Here is a 20,040-nt window from a genome sequence, read left to right as displayed (position 1 = left end):
CCTCAATTCCGCTCTTCCTTCCGCAGAGATATGGAGCGCTGCAAACATCTCTGCTTTGCTGCGCATAAAGGAAAAACAACATAATGTCCATTTTTTTTGTCATGTGCAACTACAAATGTAGATCACAGCTAACCGTTGCTTTTGTGTTATGACATTTTACATCACTAAGCCAGTGCAAAACAGCATTAATGCAAAACACCTTGATACACCCTGACACTTGATACACCTGTGGCCATCTGCTTTATCCAATAATCCAATAACGCATGATGATATACAGATTGGACCATGATAACAAGAATAGTTTGCATAACAAAACTATATACAAAATGTGCACTATATTTAAGGTTTAAAAGAAGGTTGATTTTGAATCTTCAAATTTTCTAATTTTGGTTCAGGTCACAGCCAAAAGATTGTTCATGGCCCCCAACATTGAACAAAACCTTACTCATCAGTGAGGAGCCTGGAATCATAGTATTCAATGTACAACCTTTGAGGGGAACCAAAATGGTTTCTTGGCTTGCTGTTGGAAAGTGCAAACAGCGAGCAGCCATGGCGGTTGGAGCAGGGGGAAGATTAGGCCACATGGCTGTGTAGCGGCAGTGATGGGGATGGAGGTAATAGCATGGTGGCTGAGCAGACAACTGGTCACCAGGACCACAGCCATTACCACCCACACTATCTTATGTTTTCCTTTTTTTTTGTTGGGGAGTGATGGTGGAGGTGGAGGTGGACAGTGGAGGGGTTCGGTGGAAAACAAACAGAAAGAGGAGAATAAAGGCTTCGCGGCAGGGGCTGGAGGGGAGGACCGACGGAGACCCACACAAAGGCCGGCCCTGAAAATAGCCTCCTCGCACAATGTGACCTGCCACTCTCTCCATGAGATAATGTCTAATTGAAAACAGTGTGGCCATTGTGCCGCTGTCACCGGCTCCATTGTCCGGTGTCCCCCCCTCCCCCTCCTCCTTTCTTTCCATTGACGCGGCGCGATTGTTCCCCTCCATTGTGGCTCGCTCGGCCCGCTCTCTCTCTCGCTCTCCCTCCGTATTGTTATAATTTCATTAGTCGTTTGTTTTCTGTTCCCCTTCTCCTTTTGCTCCCCTGCAGATCTTTTGTTCCACCACATTTGCAGGCACTTCATATTGAGTCACCTCCGGGCGTGTGTGTACGTGTGTGTGTACGTGTGTGTGTGTGTGTGTGTGTGTGTGTGTGTGTGTGTGTGTGTGTGCATGATGTTTATTTCATGGAGAGATAAACAGGACACAGACGTAGCTTATTTTCTTCCCTCAGAGTGGCTGATTAGGTTGCTGTGTGATGTGTGATATATGTTATGAGTCCCGGACCGGTTGACTCTTAAAGTGTCTCACAGAGGTAATGAGCTTTTTCCGAACACACACGCCCTTTGCTAAGGCAGAAGGTTCCGGAGAGAATAAGCTTGTTTGTTCACATTGCCCAAGCAGGTTATCTCCAGTTTGTCACCTACAACTTGAATGCTGACACCCGGACTATATAACTCACCCCCACTGCACACACATGCATATGCATATGCATACGCACACTCACGCTCTTGTGTACAGTTCTTTGGCCAAAGAATTCAATGCAGCCATGTATCCTTGTTTTTACAGGCTTATTTTGAACAATAAAAGTTCTTATCAGAACCTGCATATTATTCTACGTGTTAATAGGTGAAAAATGAAGGCATTGTGAATCGTGACTGCCCTGTTAACACAAGATAAGAGCAATGATGTTCAGCAGAAAGAGATGAAGAGAGAGAGAGAGAGAGAGAGAGAGAGAGAGAGAGAGAGAGAGAGAGAGACCCTGCTGCACTTTGCACAACACAGACCAGTGAAAGACCACTAACAGGTCACCAGAGTTTCCCTATTTTACCACTTTCTAGGCTGTGGTGTAAATTTACTCCATTACAATTATGGCATTGCATTCAACAGAGAACAACCTAATGATGGACAGCTGCACCAGACAAGATAATATATGTGGGTCAGCACCTAGTAATTATTTTCATGGCAATTATCGTCACCATGACAGCCCATTTTCCCATCAATAAATAGACCCCAGAAGAGATAATGATATTACAGAACTGAAAGTAAAGAATAACTGTCACGAAATGTTTATAATGAAATATCCCTTTCCACATGCTCAACACTAATTCTCTGTGCCATGTGCGAGGTATAAAAATATAAGTAAGTGCCATGTTGAATCAGTGACTCCACACAGACAAACTGAGAAGGTGTAGAAGGTCAGAGTCTGCATCTCCTGAATAATAGGCATGCTTAAGGAGCGCAGTCTACAATGCACAGCTCTAAGAATACACAAGGCATATCACTTGCACCAAGATGAATGCGAGGCTATTACTAGCAACCAGTATAAGCTGGCATGGGTAAGTGTTGGGCAGGATCCACCATAAAGAAAAAACAGTGGTCATCCTGAACTGTGACTGTTATTTTTTCCATAACTTAGATTTCAATTAAAGCATTGTGTGTGTCGTGTCGCCTACCTCTGTTTGTTGACTGTGGAGGTGATAAATCAGTTAACGGGATACATTACACCGTTGTTTTTCTGTTGAGTGATTGCAGATAAAATTGTGGCATTCATCTGGGCAGGGGCCTGCTGGTCTGTCTAAACAAAAAAGATGGCGGGGATTAACAAAGACAAATGACAAATGAAAATAGAAACATCACAAAATTGAGAGCTAAATAGAGACATGGTTTTGTGTGTGCGTGAGTAAGTGGGTGGCAAGGGAGGTTAAGACATTCAGGTTTGAGAGAGGGGAGGCGGCAGGTGAGAGGTCAAGAGGTCAAAGGGTATGGCAACGGCGCAGGAGAACAAAGAGTCTTGGAGGAACAGGAAAGCTCCTGGGAGCTAGTCGATAGCAATCTGACCTGGGCAGTTTTTCCGCTGGCTTTACATGGAGTGCCAGGGAGAGAGGGAGAGGGGGGAACGAGGCTGGCGGAACTACAGGGACAATACTCAGGACTTTGGGATGGAAGTAAGGGCATACCTTAGCCGAAGGGCACCATGTGTTGTGTTCCGCACCTACCCAGTGCATGTGATACGCAGGACTACGCAGTATACCCACTTAAAAAGCATCACCCTCTCAGTATACCCACTTAAAATAGGCAAGGATACGTATTACCATTTGGGGTTGATCACAGTATACCCACTACAGCTAACTAGACTACACCATTGCACCTACCCACTTTGACATTGCACCACTTCCCACAGAATCAACGCCATGAACAGGATTCCTGTCTTGATTTTGAACACTAATAATAATTCTCCATGCTTGGGACACTTTGACACAGTCTCCCACGTGACCTGAGAGAGGCTCCATCTGTCCCTTTTTTTAAATCTAAATCTTTCTTCTTGTCTTTGACTGTTGAGACTGTGGATGGTGGATAGTCTGGAGTTGTGGCTTTGTATGCATTTTGGTTTTAAATGTGCTATATGACTGAAATGTACTTACTTTACCTGACTTTGACTGAGGGGGTATTCAGGAGGCTTCATCCAAACATCAGCTGTTAGAGACTGTCTGTGGAGTTGTAGAAAAGGGACAATACAGTACAATACAAGACAATGAGAACAAAGTGCTTTCTATTATATTTGTCAAGAAAATCTAATCTGTTCATGTCATGAATCATCAGATTCAGATAGCCTCATATTACATTAATTTAAAAATATAATTTGTTAAAGGATTGTTTTTAATAAGAAAATAGTTATAGAATAAATAGAAATAGAAAAATAGTTTATTATTGAAAAGAGAGAGAGAGAGGACATAGAAAAATAGAATGACAGTCTTACAATGGTAACGGTAGGAGCAGGTGCAGCTCAGTAGTGGTGGTAAACTTGTGCAGCATTTGCAGCTTCTGGAGTCAGCACCTGGTTTTCATGCGAGCGAGCGTGAGGATCAGCCTGCACTAATGCGCTGCCTTGCCTCTCTGATTGAGGCGCTGGTTCCGCCTAAGATTGATAGTGGGTTCCTACCTAGGGACCCCAAAACCACTGAGTTTCCCGTGTCGGGGCCCCAACCACCAACTCCCGGCCCGTGACCCCCTCCCCCAGGTGTGAGCAGACATTCAGAGTAAAACTGCTCTTACAAGTGGGGCCCATATTAGGGCTGAAAGATTGCTAAACAATTTTAATCAAAATCACAATTTTAACTAATGCAATTAGCAAATCACAAAGGCTGCAATTAGGCCTAATTGTGCAACTTGTTTTTAAATTCATGTTATCCTCCTTGTGTGAGAGATTCAATCATCAGAAGTTGTCCAACTCAGAGGCTTTTGGAAGCGATTTTTATATTATTCATTCTCCTCCTTGGATTAGTAGGAAAAAAATTCAATATTTCGATGTTCTCTAAATTGCTAGGCCTAATGCCTATATAGGCTAGTGTTGTTAATACTGAACTGAAGCTTTACTTTCAAAAATCATATCAAAAATCAAGTTGTAATTGCAAGATCCATCAGGCAAAATCCGTTATATATTTTTCTGGGAATCGTTCAACCCTAATCGTTATCCCCGTCACAGACATTACTGGGTTGGCTTAAAACTTCTCATATGTGCTGAATTAATGTCATATGAAAGTAATCAATGCATTGAAATAAACAGTTAAACGCACAAAAAAATGCCATTTCCGAATTCTACTACATATAAAGTCCAAATGTTAAAATGAACTCCAACCTGGAGGGCATGACACAGAAATATACTTCCATCTAGTGAATTTACTTAGTCATTACAACCTTCCTCAAAAACATACACCCAAAAACCAGATAATCTTCTCTCCTGTCCACTCACTAACCCATCATCAGTAATAATAAAAACATGAAAATGTGAAAAAGATGACGTGATTGAGTTTTACAACATAGGTTAAGAAGTTTAACTTGTGCTTTATGTTTTAAAGCTGCATCAGATAAGGCAAGCTCACTCTGATCTTGCAAACTTGTGAATATACAGTGGGGAGAATAAGTATTTGAACCCATGCTAAAGTTGACTAAAAAGAAAAATATAAAAACATCTGTTAGAAATTTATCTTAATGCCTTAATTAAAACAAATAGTAAAAATCCAACCTTTGAGGACACCAATTTTCTTAATGAATGAAGAATGTATCGTAAACAAATAAATGTTCTTCCTTAAATTACAGGAGCAATAAGTATTTGACCCCTATGTTAAATTCCCATAGAGGCAGGCAGATTTTTTATTTTTAAAGGCCACTTATTTCATGGAGCCAGGATACTATGCATCCTGATAAAGTTCCCTTGGCCTTTGGAATTAAAATAGCCCCACATCATCACATACCATTCACCATACCTAGAGATTGGCATGGTGTGTTTTTCAGTTAGCCTATTAGCTGGTTTGATTTGCATTGAACCCAATGTCAACTTTAGCATGGGTTCAAATACTTATTCTCCCCACTGTACATGTTGCGTAATGATCAATTTAGATGAATGCATCAAGACTTTTAACATAGTCTAAATTAATGAAGTTGAATCTACTCTCCTTCAAAGCCTTGATACAAGAATAAAACCTTGACCTTTCATTAATTGCCATCACTAACTGTGCGTTTTTATGGAAGCAAACATGATCAACATGTATTACAATAATGTAAACAAGCGAAAACCAGCTGTAAGCAAGCTGATGCAAAATTGTCAGTCGAGCTAGTGTTGCATTACAGGGTGTAAGGTGTGAAGTATTTGTTTATAGATTGATGCATTGAAAAACAAAACAGACCAATACTGTAAGAAACAAACCGAAAGTCTTTAATTGTAGAGGGGTTTATCAAAAGCTCCCACCATAGTTAACAATTCAAGCGTCCTCCTTACAAACACTCATGAATAAAGAAAACACAGTCATCCTCACATTCTAGAAATACACAATGGGAAAACAAAAACAAAATCAGACGTCCACATCACATCATGGGTAGATGGTTAGCTGGCTACACTCTGCAGTAGGGTAATGTTATCTCCTTTCAGCATGATCCGACCTGTATGAGATAGAAAGTCACATAAGATATGCAGATTTTTTTCTTTTTAACCACAATGAATTAAACATCTTGGGAGATGATTACTTGTTATCTGATTAATTGTTGCACATTATATCGTATTTCTTGCTTTATCAAAGACTAAAATGTCCATCAATAAACAAGGAAGTAAGCCCTAAACATATTTAAAGCAAGTTCGGATGGTTACTGAGTTCAAGCAGGGACGTTGGAAGTGTTTTCTGAGGAGATGCGGATGATATTAGCGGGCAGTGTTGGGAAGTAACTGAATATATGTATTCCGGATTACGTATTTAAAATACAAAATATGGGTAACTGTATTTAAAGGTGCTCAAACCGATGTTGGGTAACGTCACTTCTGTTGACGTTCAAACAAAACAGAGCTGGCTCACAACTCCCTCCCCTTCCCTCCTGTGCATTGGCTGGACCAGGTTATTTTTGTTGCTCTTTTTGGAGCCTGGGCTGTCCACAGAGACTGTTTTTTTACAGTGTATTCAGGGCACAGGCACTTTAAAAGTTACCTTCCTAACACTGTTAGCGGGATTTTTTGAAATTCTGATTGCTAAACACACCATTTGAACAAATTCAAAATAAATTGGGGCAGCCGTAGCCTACTGGTTAGCACTTCGGACCTGTAACCGGAGGGTTGCCGGTTTGAACCCCGACCAGTAGGCACGGCTGAAGTGCCCTTGAGCAAGGCACCTAACCCTTCACTGCTCCCCGAGCGCCGCTGTTGATGCAGGCAGCTCACTGCGCCGGGATTAGTGTGTGCTTCACCTCACTGTGTGCTGTGTGTGTTTCACTAATTCACGGATTGGGATAAATGCAGAGACCAAATTTCCTTCACAGGATCAAAAGAGTATTTATACTTATACTTTTGAAGCCTCTCAAAAAAGCATTTTTGTAAAGGGAATATAATTCTGTTAACTATTGTTTGACTTAACTTTTGTCAATTCAAAGACCTGTTATTTCCATTTTTTCACCTCTATGCTATTTTCATGGACAGCAAGAACTTGCTTTGTTCGTTGTTTTAAATGTTGTTTGTTGCTTCTATCCACGTTATCTCCAGTGGTTCAGTTTCATTTGCACAGACGCACCCACATTCAATGAGCGGTCACACAACTACCCCCTAATTTTATGTCTTTCTTTGATAACACTAAATTAAGAAATATTTCCTAATTTGGAAAATGTTTAGTGTCTTCCATTTTGATACGCAGTTCCATAATAGCATTCAATTGTGCTGCAAATTATCCGCGGACCAGCAATCTCCTTGTCGAGGAGGCCCTAACACGGCAGATCATAGAGAGAGAAAGCAAGCTTTGGGAACAAGACAAAGTAGCATGTCCTGTGTAGCCATGAGGCCGCACCCCCACTTCCAACATCCCTGACCTGTTGCATCTGTATTAAATGCACTGCAAGTCATGGCAAGAGTGCTGTGTGACTGTTCAAGACTAGTGGAAGCCTACAGAATTCCAAACAGCTCCTTTAAATGACAGCAAAACATGTGGTCTATCGTGCCAAAAACAATAAATAAAGTTAGACCTTCAACAGTAATACAATAAAATCACGCCACTGATCTCCAATCATTTAATTACTGAAAACAAAAAGCTGTAGTTTTGTGTGTTTGCTACTAAATATTAAGTTTGTGTCTAGATATTCAAAGGACAGCAGCAACTATGTTCTTCTTCAGCTTTACAAGCAAAACCATCTAAAAACTGCTGGTGTGTTGGGACACCTGTGATCTTACCCAGAGGCTTCCTGTTCTTGGTTTTCATGTGAACCTCCTCTGCGTCATCCAGAACCAGATTCATGTATTCATCAAAGCCCTGGAACATGCATTAGAGTTGATATGAGCCCTTTCTGAGGCATAACACACCAAATCCAGAAACATGCCTTTTATTCATTTAGTTACTACAGCATGTTGATGGTAAAAAAAAATACAGAAAGAAGCACCATCATTGGTGTTGCAATTGGAAAATGTCTGTTTGGATGGCCAGACAACCCATTCTACTAATGGGCAAACAAGTGTTTGTGTTATGATGCATTAAAATGCAAATGCACCCAATGTACATAATGTTCCCTGAGACTCTATACAGAGGTGTACACAAGAGACAGATGTTTTGGACTAAAGAAATAATGTCTCCGAATATAGCACACTATCCCAGGAGTTCAAGAGTCATTGCTGCTGCCAGCCAGCCAGTTCTAGACACATATTCCAAGTATGTGGTTTAGTGACAAACCTGGGTAAGTTAACTCAGTGTAAAAGGTAAACCTCTTACAACAAGAGCTACACCATTGTTTTGTTAGGAAAATAAAGCCATGCAGCTCTTCTATTAAGAGGTTTACCACTTACTCTGAGTTACCCAGGTTTGTCACTATACTTGGAATACCGGCCAGATAGACTAGAAGATGTGGACTTACAATGATGCATCCTTCGATCCGCATGTTGACCTGTTCATAGAGCCAGACTTGAATACGAGACCGCTACAAAGACACAAAAGGGTGTGATTAAAACTCTTCAAATTCCAAATTCTAACCCCAGTTTAAACACATTAACCCTACAACAACCAAACAGTCAAACTTCAAAATATTTAGGCGATGACAATAACAACACATTTCTGACAACAACGGGGCTGTCCACAACATGAAGACATGTATGTGGCCAGAGATCATAAAGTCCAAGCAGTAAATGGTAAGACTTATGTTGCTCACTGTCTCAACCAATAAATGAACTTTGACCATAATCATCATCATCATCATCATTAATCCTAGACATAGTAACAATAGTAGTATACTTACATTTTGAAGATACCTGAAAATTAGATTCTGTGATGACAGTTAAGGAAAACATAAACGTTGGAAAAAGTAGGCCTACACTAAATAAGGATCTTTAGCATGAATTGAGATCACTCACAGAAACATACTAACGTGCTAACATTAGCTGACACTCGTGCTAAGCAGCTGAACTAATGTAAGCTAGCTGTTAAAACAACGCTAAACGTTAACATGACATTACTGAACTCATTTAAGAAATGCAATTACTATGATGTGCTACACACTACATCACAGTCTGAAATCACGTGTACCAACAAGAATTTACAAGAAAATAAATCAGGAAAAAAAATATTTTGTTGAGAGCATGCAACCTCGCTAGTTTAACGTTAGCTTAGCGAGTTTGAATGAAAGGGAAGGCAAGACTGCCGGTGAAAGGATACAATAGGCTGGACCATAACCTTCTGGACCTTTTGTCCTTGTCCCCGGTATGCCATTCTATTTAAAATATTATTTCGTTTTCTACCAGAAAAGAATTCCGTATAACTGTATTGCACAAAATTTTGCGCGGCGACGAAGTCTTCACGTTGGGTTTGTTCAGAAATGGCAAACTTCCGGGTTAGCAAGGAAGCATTTGTTGCGTTGGGGTGGTACAAATTCTACAGCGCCTCCTGTGGTTCGAGGGCCTACATTTGTTTTGTTTTCTATGCCAGAGGTTCTCAATATTTTTGGGAATAAGGCACACCAAAGGCCAAACCAAAACGCCAAGGCACAGCGTCTAAGGACCGTCACACATTATTATGGGCTGTGACAGCGGTGTTTATTCTTATGCACCACAGTGATGGGCATATCCAAACATACCCTTAAAACCTATTTTCATGAGCCTGTATAAAAACGCATTGTGTTCATCCTCAGTCACAGCACACCAGTTGAGAATGACTTCTATTCTGTCGCAAAACGATTTATTTACCAGAGATACTGCAACCATCTCTAACTGTACCAAAACAAATTGTGTAAGTAATTGTATTACAAATCTATAAATACAACACCTGGAAGTTTCAAGTGGTATATTAAGTTTTCAAGTGGCCTGGGTCAGCCTCGCTCAAACTGGGGAATACTACCAAACAATCAATAATAACAGTTTGAGTAAGTCTCAATATTTCAGTAATAAAGCTAAAAATGCCTTTTGTGTAGCAAGACAAATATTCAAGATTTCTAGAATGCACTTCCTCATTAGATGACTTAAAACTATGCAGCACTTATCAAGTCACTAATCTGCCATGTGCTGTAAATATGACTGACCAAACTCAAACCCCCAAGTTCTCATAAAAGATGTTTTATTATTTACAAAGACTTACACAGCGGGATTGAAGATGTGAACCAAAGAGGTGAACAAACACAGTAACTCATATCTCTGAGATTAACAAATATGTGGCAGCACACACAATGGGAAAAAAAGCACAGGGTACAAGTTAGCAGACAAAAAAAAGCATTTGTAACCTGTTCAGCAACCATCAGACAGCTCAAGTGTAGTCCCTGAGAGGTGGTTTTCAAGCCATAATTGTGACTGAAAGCGAGTAGATACAACATGGTCCCTCAGAGCAAGGAGCAGAGTAAAGATCAGATGCCAGTGATTAAAAAGCAAACCAAACAAACAAACAAGAATAGCAGTCTTAAGAAGGGGATTGACCATGAACACAAAAAGACCATGGACATATCACATGAACTCTATGGCTTAAGAGCGTCAAGGGGTCAGACATTAAAGGTTTACTGGTCACATTTTCTTGGGCTAAGAGACTAAAACAGCAATGAGCATCTGCATTTAAAAGGAAAAGAGGGGAAATACAACTTTGTACATGATTTGAAACACTAGAGAGCAAAGGAAAGGTTCCTGGGTGGTTTCACTTCACTTTGCTGAGCCAGCCCTATTCCATGTCTCTTTGATGCTTGATGTTTGCATACACAGTATACGGAATAACCAACATGATTCTCCTCCTCCTGGGGAGTCTAGTCTAGTCCAACAGTCTCCCTCTGCCCCACTTTCTTGGTGGAATCAGAGCTGGGGAGAGGGGCTTGCTTCCTCAAAAAAGCTGAGTCAACAACAGCTTATAAATGAGCAAAACAAACATTTTTTGAGGAAAAGAGAAGCATTGAAAAAAACAAAAACCCTCTTGAAATGATAATTAAAAACACCAACACATTAAAACAATAATTACATTGCAATGCACCCAAACAAATGCAACAGAGTTCAGTTTTAAAAGAAAATGACTAAAAGAAATGGTGTTTTATTCCCCCCATTATTGATGGCAGTAACAGTGAGTAAGACGTGGGTGAGGGAGGGGCTTGTCTGGTTTTCCCTTCAGCTGCCAATCATCTCGGACAGTTCCAGCAGAAGGTCGTCCTCTCCCTTGTCAGGCTCCAGATCGACCTCGTCGTCCATCTCAAACTCATTGATCAGCTCCTCAAAGTCGTCCACAGCTGAAGTACTGGATGCAGCAGAGGTGAGGGTGGCACGGGGGGTGGGGGTGGTGGTGCTTCCCTTGCGCGCCCTCGTCTGGCTGGGGGTCTTCAGCACAGAGGGACTTGGGGGGGGGGGGGGGGGGGGGGGGAGAACAAAGCGTCAATGTTACGAGAAATTCTACATCTCTAATGCTTTACTTCCACATGCAGGGACTTCAAATCTGCATCCACTTTCAGTTGAGACAATATTCAAATGGCTTAACCCCAAAGAGAATTTCCCGCAGTTTCACCACTAATAAAATGTAAGAAAGCAATTGGGGGCCAGAGCCCAGACCATGAGGATTCCATGAAGTTCCAGCAGTAAATTACTCACCTCTGAGGGACAGTCATGAGGTTCTCCACCGAGCTGTTGTTCGTCTCTGTGGCCGGGCTCTGCTTAAACACAGGAACAGTCTGGGGCTCGTCATTTAGCTGCGTGTTACGCTCCAGAGCAGAGCTGCTGATGGCGGGGGCCTGGAGGGGACCCGGAGTGGACATCTGCAGACAGGAATCGTAGTTATCCATTAACACACAACACTGACCACTCAGAACCCAAGCAAGACACATGCGTAGAGAGACAGACTCCAATAACCTCCCAATCACTAGTGAGGGTGCGATGTAGGTCTAATAACAGGGTCTGCCTGAGGATAAACTGAGAAAGCTGATATACGGTATTGATGAGGGCAGTAATGTTGCACATGTGGACTGGAGAGGAGCTGTGGTGGTGTACAGTGACCGGGCGCGGGTGCCTCACCTCGGAGCGCTTGCAGGGCGGCTCCTGCAGCTCGGGAACTTCGTCGGCAGCGGTGGAAGCTGCACTCAGGGGTTTCACCGCGGCTACGGCCGAGCCTTGGCCAGCCGCCGCCTTCCTCTTCTGGCCTGGTCGCACGTGTGCAGATGGCTTCACAGAGGAGGACTTCACCACGGGCTTCACGTTCACCTTGGGCTTGACTGCAGGGAGGACCACAAAGATATGTTACATGCTGGGTAGGACTAGGCGTTAGCTGCAGTCAGAGGGTCTGGCAGCCATTCTGAAGCCACAGCAAACAAAAGTACATCTTTAATTGTGGGAATATGCTGGTGCTCAAAGGCATGAAAAAACAGCTCTGCCTCTTTACCTTTGTTCTCAGGGGACTTCTTAAGCGGGCTGGTCTCCCGGGTTGTGTCTGGCTGTGCCATGCCTGAGACAGGGGTCTGTTGGACAGCCAAGGGGGCAGGGGCAGGGGCTGGGGCAGGACCTGTAGATGAAGTGGTCTTTGGCTTTTTCGCCAAATGTAATGGGGTGTCCTGCTGCACCGTGCCTGAGACAGGGCTCTGCTGGACAGCAGAAGAGACAGGAGCTGGGGCAGGAGCTGCAGCAATCTTCTGCCTTTTTGCCAGACTCCCTGGGGGGTCTGGTTGCACTGTGCTCGAGACAGGGTTCTGCTGGACAGGCAAAGAAGGGGGTGTCGGAGCAGGCGCAGGAGCGGGAGCTGCAGTAGCAGCAGCAGCAGCAGCAGCAGCAGTCATCGGCTTTTTCGCCAAACTTACTGGTTGTGCCGCAGCTGAGACTGGGGTCTGCTGGACAGGCATGGGGGTAGGGGTGGGGACTGGAGCAGCAACGGCCGCTGCAGTGGTTGTCAGTCTTTTCGACAACCTCACAGGCAAGTGTTTGGGACCTGTGCTTGCAGCAGCAGGGGGTTCGGCGGTGTGTACTGCGGTGGCGGCTGGTGCGACAGCGGGCTTTGGAGGGGCCACCTTGGGCTTGACAGTGATGCGTTGGCGGGCAGGGACAGGGGCGGGCTGGCTGGGTGTTGGGGTTGAGGTGGAGGGGGGTGCGGCGGCGGTGGTGACGGCCGTGACGGGCTGCTTCTGGGCAGCTGGTGCTGCGGGACCCTGGGATGACTGGGCGACCTCCTGCTCCTGTTGCTGCCTGCGCAGCTGCTTCTCTCGCATGATTTCCTCAAACGTCTTCACCTTCACCGCACCCGAGCCGGAGTCCGGACGCGCCTTCTCAACAGCGGGAGCCGAGGATTTCCCATTGGCCACCGCCTACGACACAGAGATAGCACATGTTATGGCTCAGTCATTTCAGTAACACAAACTGGACATATCGCATATGGCTTAGATGGAAGAGCACCCTACCTCGCCACCAGCTTTGGACTTCTCAGGTAGCTCAGCAGGTTTCTGCTCTTTGACATCAGATGAAGCTGAAAAGTCAAGACCAACGATAAGTTTCTGTGCGTTTGTGTGCAAATGTGACCAACAAATGAATTTGAAATTAGCTGAACAGGAACTGCAGCGACAAAGCTTACCAGGTGAAGGTGTTTTATTGATATGCAGGATTCGCCTCTTGTTAGGAGCGCCTCCGTCCTCAGACCCTGACGAGGAGCTCTGATCCTGTGTCGGTGGACTCTGGGCCTGGACTCCCAGTCTGGCAGCCTTCTCGCGCCGGATCTCCTCCAGGGTCTTCACCCGCACTTCTCCGCTTGGCTGGGTGGGAGCTGGGGGTTTGCCAACAGGGGCGGCCTCTGGGGCCTCTTTACCCTGCTGGACGTTCACAGCTTGGGTCATCTCGCGCACCTTCCTCTTCTGCAGCCCCTGCTGCTTCTTGGCGAGGAGGGTCTCGGTGCTGTTGGTGACCTTCTTGGATGGATCGCTGGAGGAGTCACCGGAGGCCTGCGCCTGGGACTTGGCGGCCTTCTCCTGCCGAATCTCCTCCAGCGTCTTGATGCGGATCTCTCCAGGTGGGCCCTGCTGGCTGGGGGCCGCAGGGCTGGGAGTGCCGCCGGACTCTGCAGGTAGGCTCAGCCTCTCCCGCATCAAACGTGCGCCTGAGGGACACAGGGCAACAGCTCAGCAAAATGCATCAGCCCAACTCTGAAGAACACTTGTATGAAAGACAAAATGAAAAGAGTGTTTTGCCCCCCCCCCCCCATCCCCCCCCCCCACACTCACTCCCACTCATCCATAGTCAGACTAGAGATGTATGCATATTGGGTAGAATGACCCGATATACATTATTTTTTGAGTGTGCATTCAACTTCCGAGTCCAGTCATCGTCTAGCCTTACCCCAAACCCGACAGATCATTCAGCCACTCACCCCGCTGAGAAGATTGCTCTGGTTCCTCCTTTGAGCTGTCCACCTTCCCACCCAGACGCTGAGCCAGGCTGCGCTTTAGAGGCAGCTCCCCTTCCACGGGCACACCTGTGTAGAACACCGGTAAGTTTGCATCACTACCACTGCACACAGTAACCTCAAGCCCCACCACTCTACCTGCACCACTCACAGAGGGGGAACATGCATTTCAGCTTACCATCATTCAGTGTTCTTTTCTCGAGTCGATCCGCAATTCTCAACTTTCCTGCTTCTTCAGGACCTGTTGAAAGAAGGACTTTAGAGAAGCACACTCACACGAGAGACGGGGTTGCTTGGCTATTTGATTCATGTTTGAACATTTTCTTACGGTTCTTAGCGGTGAAAAGTGCTGGGCGGTGGGTGGAACACATGTTCTCCTTCTCGCCAGTGCTGCCGTTGTTGTGCTGGCCTGGTACTGTGAACCCTGCCTCCTCTGGAAGCACACACAGGGCAGGTTAAATCATAAGCATCACAAAGCCTCTGTGCTGTAACTCACCAGCACAGTGCATGGACACTGGTCCTGAGAAACGTAGTTTTGCTTCACTGTATGTGTTTTTTTTCAGATATGAAAGACGAGTCTTTATTACCTGCTTTCTTTAGACTGGCCTTCAGGGCTTTGCGCAGGCGGATCTCCTCCAGTGTCCGCACATTGAAGTTCAGAGAGTCGTCTACATGAGAGGGAGGCATTACATGTACATTACGCTACAGCCAATGGCAGGAGGGAACCCAGGAACACAAGCTTGAGTGGCGCATGTAGATGCAGCGACTCCTTTCTTCTCCTGAACGTGCAGTGCTTTTTTGTTGTTAAATTTATTTATCACTCTGCCACAATGCTGCTGCTACTACTACTCTGTCAGAAGGTTACGCTAGGACTATGTAAATATAAAACACAACTACCTCTATTTTTTTTTATACATGTTCTATATTTTGATATATGTTCTATATTTCAGTCTCGCACTTTAATGTCTGTATGTGGTATGTCTGTATATTTTTTATTGTCTATGGCTATGTCTATGTCTAAAGTATGTCTATGTCTGTATTTAAAGTATGTCTATGTCTGCATGGGAAAGTAAGAAACGAAATTTCAATTCTTTGTATGACCAGTGCATGTAAAGGAAATTGACAATAAAGCCGACTTGACTTGGCTTAGTAACAGCATATTTGTTTTACATTAGCTTTACCTTTTGGGCCCATTATCAGTTTCCTTGGGGAGGACATTTTGGACCTGTCGTCTCCTTCCTCTGAGAACTGATCTGCAGATGTCAAGAATGGTAGTTAATGTTACAGACCATCTGGTCAGAACAACTCATTTTCAGTAGCCCTGAAATTCTGCGATTTCTGTGACATACCGTCCTCATCCTCGTCTTCGTCATCCACAGGGTTAATGACCACCGGTGGATGAGTGGGACTGGGCACATTCTCCTGCGTGTCGGCCTTGATGACGCCGCGGAGCTGGGGGTTCGTGGGATTGGGGGCTGGGGGGGCTGGTTCCTGCTGTGCAGGCTCTTCTTCTCCATCCTTCTTCACAGCTGAGCCTGCATAAGTAAAGACACAACTACTTAGTCATAGGCCCGTGGTGGAACAGCGGTCGCAACGCCATCTGATAAATGGTCAACCCAACTTTAAAACCCGAACCCGTTGATGCAAAAAAGTGTCTGCTAAATCCCACTTAGAAGCTGGAATGACGTTACTATAGCGTCATTAACACTGAATGGCATTTCACTGCCTGTGAAATTTACATGTCTTTACTGTATATGTATCTGTGCTCACGGTTTTATGGACTTACCTATATTAGCAGGAACAAAGACTCCATCTATGAAGCGGGATTTCTCATGGTGAAATGCACAGTGGGGCTTCTGGCATCCTGAGGGCTGATTTTCCCAGTAGCATGGGATCACATTCCTGTTTTTCTGTGGACAGGGTTTCAAACAGATCCATCAAATATAGCCCAAAGGAATGTTTGAGTCTACTAAGATCAATATTAATGGTTATCTAGAGCCAGGGAACCAGTTAGGGTGAACGTATAGTTACACTGCTCACCTTGATCTCCATGTGGCGGAACTTGCACACCTTGCGGAAGCAGCGGTTCTCCTGCCAGAGGCTGCACACCACCTCGCTGCCCATGGCCGCTTCACAGTGTCTGAACGGGCAGCTGTCGCCCTGCCGAACAAAGACATACAACTTAGAATCTCAGAAGAAAGCTCAGGAGTATGACAACCATTACTGTAAACACAAGAACATTTTTTTTTCCCTTCATTATTTCAAGCTGCTTGAGTTTAGGAGCTCACCTTGGAGCACGTTGAGTAGTAGAAGAAGTAGCAGTCATCACCGTGGTTGGTCATGCTGGGACAGGTAACTCTGGATCCTCTCACTGGCTGTCTCCTTCAGGGCCTGAACTCTCCCTAACAACACAAGTGTACACCTAGTTACAGACTTGCGGCACCACTTCCCACCAAGGCACAGCTTCTGCTCTTAATGGTAGAAAACAATGGCTGACTCACAAACGCAGACCTATCTACTGACACTCAACAAGGTCCTAGCATGGGACAGGCAAAAAAGGTAGACATGGGTGCTGTGTTCACCTGGAGTGGCTGAGAAGAACTCCCCTGCTCTTCTCGTAAATGCTGTGGTCCGAGGCGAGGCTGAAATCCTGAAGGAACACTTGATCCATGAGTAAAGAGTGCAAGCACGTCGAGACAGATCCTACTGCTCCCGTTAGCCTGATCAACTATTACCGATCCATGGTGCCAGAGTCTCTTTTTTTTTTCTTTTTTATTAATAGTGACAAAATGAAGACAATATAGGGGTGAGAGGGAGGATAGATTTTAAAAATAATCTTCTGGGTGGAGGTTTCTCCGAGGAAGAGAAAAGCAAGGGAGGGCATCAAAAAAAACAATACTATGGGGTGGGGGGAGGTCTTGAATCTTGAAGTGGGTGTTTGAAGAAAAAAAGTGTTGATTGACAGGGAAGGGGTGGAGGGTGGACTTTTTTCAGACTGATAAATAAGAGGCAACAGATGAAAGGTAAAAAAAAATATATAGAAGAAAATGGCATTCTTCCAGAAATCTCATTTCTTTCTTCAAAAAAAAAAAAAAAAAAAAAAAGAATTATTCCATATCCAAAAAATCTTCAGAAATGAAGCTTCTTTACCTAGATAGAGAGAACAGAAACACACTCCCCGACATACACACACAGATGCTAGAATCTTTGAGGTGAACTGGACATGAAATGGCATCTGGACACCGACAATAAAGTGCGGATATCCAGAATTAAGACAATGGTGCCCTTTATATTTAAAATAAAATGTACACAAATCATGTGCAATACTTTAAGATTCCAGACACCATAACATGTGGCTGATGGCAAGACAATAGTCTAACCCTCAGGCACAATTAGTCAATCAAAGATGTTGATACAAAGAGTAGGACTGATGTATTTGACAAGTTACCATCAACCATCAGCACCGCACTATATATTGCGGAAAAAACAGTAGTTCTAGACTGTGATTAGACTAGGTTACAGAATCAAAATACAGTGTCTGATTCAAGTATGGGGATTTTCCATTTTCGTCATCCGTGGTAATGTTATTTTCATGAAGCCAAGTAAGAGAACCATTCCATGTCATGGAAAGTAAAGACACGAGGCACCTAATGAATACACTGGGTGACAAAGAAGTATAATTAGACAGTGAGGATCTAACGTTATACATCTTATAGTAATATACCATAAACTGGCAATAACTTTTACAGCACATCATTTACCGTTACGTTATCGATCTTAACACAAATGTACGTGATGCCACTGTGGCGGGTAGCTAACTAGCTACAATAAATTCACAGGACAGAAAAGCAATAAGACTGTTTCTTTTACCAGAATTACTTGGAGAACGCGCTGTTCATCTTCACTCGTTGCTACTGCAACAAAAGGTTGGTCAGCATTAGCTATCTTCGTGTCATTTACTGTTGTTACCTAATGCAGGCACATCTATAAATAGCAGTAACTTAACGTTAGCTAGCAGCTAGCCAGCCACCCACCCAGGGATGTTTCGAAAGGTTTACTGGAATATCAGCTTAGTTAGTCTAGCATTAGCAGGCCTTTCAACAACGCTAGTTGCTCACCAGCTAGCTAGCTTCTAACCTACCTAACAGAATTGAAGTCAGTGTGCCAAAAAAGTTAAAATTATTTAGCTATTCATTTAAAATGAATAGAACAATTCCTGCTAAATGCGAGTCCACATGAGAACTAAGGTTAACATTAGCGTTAATATTAGCGACAGACTATACTTAACACAATTTAGCAGGTGACGTTAACTGTTTGGCTAAGTCACGGCTTTCAGACAGAGATTGCAAGTTAACTTTACCTCTGTACAGTAATGTACACATTAGATGAACACTTTGTTAGCTAACTATCGATAATGTGTGGTTGCTGATTGCAAACTAAATATTAACTAACGTTAGCTTCTAGACAAGCAAGCGACCATGCGAGCTAATGCTAGCTACCTAACATAATGGATAAAGGTTAACGTAGCACTATAGCTTCTACAATTCTAATTCGCATTAGCTCGTTGAGATAGATATCACTCAAACGATGTAACAGGGTTTCAGTATATTGATGTAATTACCAGTTAACTAAATGGGAATATTAAATATCGTTCTCCGTTCTTTATTTGTCGACGTCCCCTCCTCAGTCCTGTTCTTCTTTCTAGCTCGGATTCTTCATGGAAATAAGATGGCGACGGCTGGACAACCCCGGTCCTGTTGTGTAAACACCATAGACATTTGTCTTTGCAAAGTACGTCTTCACTAGCACACTACTCTACTGTGTAAAACCTACATGCAGTAATCGAAGTATTCCAGGAATAACTAACACTTGGTTAACTTTCAGGGGAACATGTTGATTGATCTCTTTTACAGTTTTAGAATTCGAATTTATTGACGTCATACTTCAGACAGAGTGGGTTTCATTGCATAGTCCATGAAAATCCAAGGGGTGGGACATACAGTATGTTGGGATGGGCTACGTCAAGGAATAGGGATGGTTACTGTATGGTTATGGGACTTGGCAGGCTTTTGTCAAAAGCGACATAGGCTAATTAACAACAAACAATTTAAAAAAGTTGGTAAGACGGCATTAAGGGGAATAGCAATAATAAAAAACAATGTAAATTCAATCAAGAGGCCTAATGAAAATAAACAGATACTATTACAAACTATAACGCATAAGAAACGCTCAATAAATAAAGTTTATGCTGAACAGATCCCTGGACCCCTCTTGAAAGACCCAATCACCGGAGAGCACTGGGCAACTCATTCCACCAACAATGAACCGAGGACAAGAGTCTTGAATTTGACCAAGCGTTTATGGCTAGTCGACACAACAGACGCTCATCAGAAGACCAGTGGGCAGTGTGGGATGTAGGCCTAGGCCTATCTTGATCATTGAATTAAGATAGCAGGGCAGTTCCAGTCAGTGTCCTTAAGGTCAAAGTTAGATATTTAAATTGAATTCTGGCCACTATAGGGAGCCAATGGAGAGTAGGCCACTAACTAGGAGAGGAGTTACATGTGTCCTCTTTGGCTGATTGAAGACCAGGCGTGCTGCAGCATTCTGAATCAGTTGTAACGATCTTACTACACACGCAG

General features: G+C 43.8%; 2 protein-coding genes across 5 annotated transcripts; both read right to left on the bottom strand.

Annotated features, from left to right (window-relative positions):
* Positions 1 to 5,748: 5,748 nt before the first annotated feature.
* On the bottom strand, positions 5,749 to 9,404 carry snrpe (small nuclear ribonucleoprotein polypeptide E). Its single transcript, XM_042089028.1, has 5 exons — positions 9,224 to 9,404; positions 8,808 to 8,834; positions 8,430 to 8,492; positions 7,756 to 7,834; positions 5,749 to 5,993 (listed from the first exon to the last, which is right to left on the bottom strand). The coding sequence occupies exons 1-5, from the start codon at positions 9,275 to 9,277 to the stop codon at positions 5,938 to 5,940; spliced, it is 279 nt and encodes a 92-aa protein (XP_041944962.1). The 5' UTR covers positions 9,278 to 9,404; the 3' UTR covers positions 5,749 to 5,937.
* A 696-nt stretch (positions 9,405 to 10,100) lies between these two features.
* zc3h11a (zinc finger CCCH-type containing 11A) lies at positions 10,101 to 19,323 on the bottom strand. 4 transcript variants are annotated; one of them, XM_042089023.1, is made up of 18 exons: positions 19,232 to 19,323; positions 19,020 to 19,152; positions 16,981 to 18,312; positions 16,687 to 16,800; positions 16,439 to 16,558; positions 16,185 to 16,308; positions 15,748 to 15,933; positions 15,580 to 15,651; positions 14,986 to 15,066; positions 14,727 to 14,831; positions 14,577 to 14,639; positions 14,363 to 14,467; positions 13,574 to 14,092; positions 13,404 to 13,468; positions 12,398 to 13,310; positions 12,034 to 12,230; positions 11,614 to 11,777; positions 10,101 to 11,362 (listed from the first exon to the last, which is right to left on the bottom strand). In XM_042089023.1, exons 4-18 carry the CDS (start codon positions 16,738 to 16,740, stop codon positions 11,140 to 11,142), a joined length of 2,991 nt encoding a protein of 996 aa, XP_041944957.1. In that variant the 5' UTR covers positions 16,741 to 16,800; positions 16,981 to 18,312; positions 19,020 to 19,152; positions 19,232 to 19,323; the 3' UTR covers positions 10,101 to 11,139. The 4 variants fall into 4 exon arrangements, with proteins under 4 accessions (XP_041944957.1, XP_041944960.1, XP_041944961.1 ...); XM_042089026.1 differs by having other exon boundaries at positions 16,981 to 17,048; positions 18,269 to 18,312; positions 19,020 to 19,314; XM_042089027.1 differs by having other exon boundaries at positions 16,981 to 17,048; positions 18,269 to 18,309; positions 19,020 to 19,314.
* Between the last annotated feature and the right edge of the window lie 717 nt (positions 19,324 to 20,040).

This window comes from Alosa sapidissima, chromosome 4 (assembly GCF_018492685.1).
Source record: "Alosa sapidissima isolate fAloSap1 chromosome 4, fAloSap1.pri, whole genome shotgun sequence".
NCBI classification, from domain to species: domain Eukaryota; kingdom Metazoa; phylum Chordata; class Actinopteri; order Clupeiformes; family Clupeidae; genus Alosa; species Alosa sapidissima.
This window is presented reverse-complemented; position numbering and strand designations above follow the sequence as displayed.

Excerpts from the sequence above, each read along its gene's own strand:
- snrpe (XM_042089028.1), bottom strand. The coding sequence starts at position 9,277 with ATGGCATACCGGGGACAAGGACAAAAGGTCCAGAAGGTTATGGTCCAG. Across the intron at positions 8,493-8,807 it reads TTTTCAGGTATCTTCAAAAT|CGGTCTCGTATTCAAGTCTG; the intron begins GTAAGTATACTA and ends GTGTCTTTGTAG. Across the intron at positions 5,994-7,755 it reads CAAGAACAGGAAGCCTCTGG|GTCGGATCATGCTGAAAGGA; the intron begins GTAAGATCACAG and ends TATCTCATACAG.
- zc3h11a (XM_042089023.1), bottom strand. The coding sequence starts at position 16,740 with ATGACCAACCACGGTGATGACTGCTACTTCTTCTACTACTCAACGTGC. Across the intron at positions 14,468-14,576 it reads GAAAAGAACACTGAATGATG|GTGTGCCCGTGGAAGGGGAG; the intron begins GTAAGCTGAAAT and ends TGTTCTACACAG. Across the intron at positions 13,311-13,403 it reads AGTCCAAAGCTGGTGGCGAG|GCGGTGGCCAATGGGAAATC; the intron begins GTAGGGTGCTCT and ends TCTGTGTCGTAG.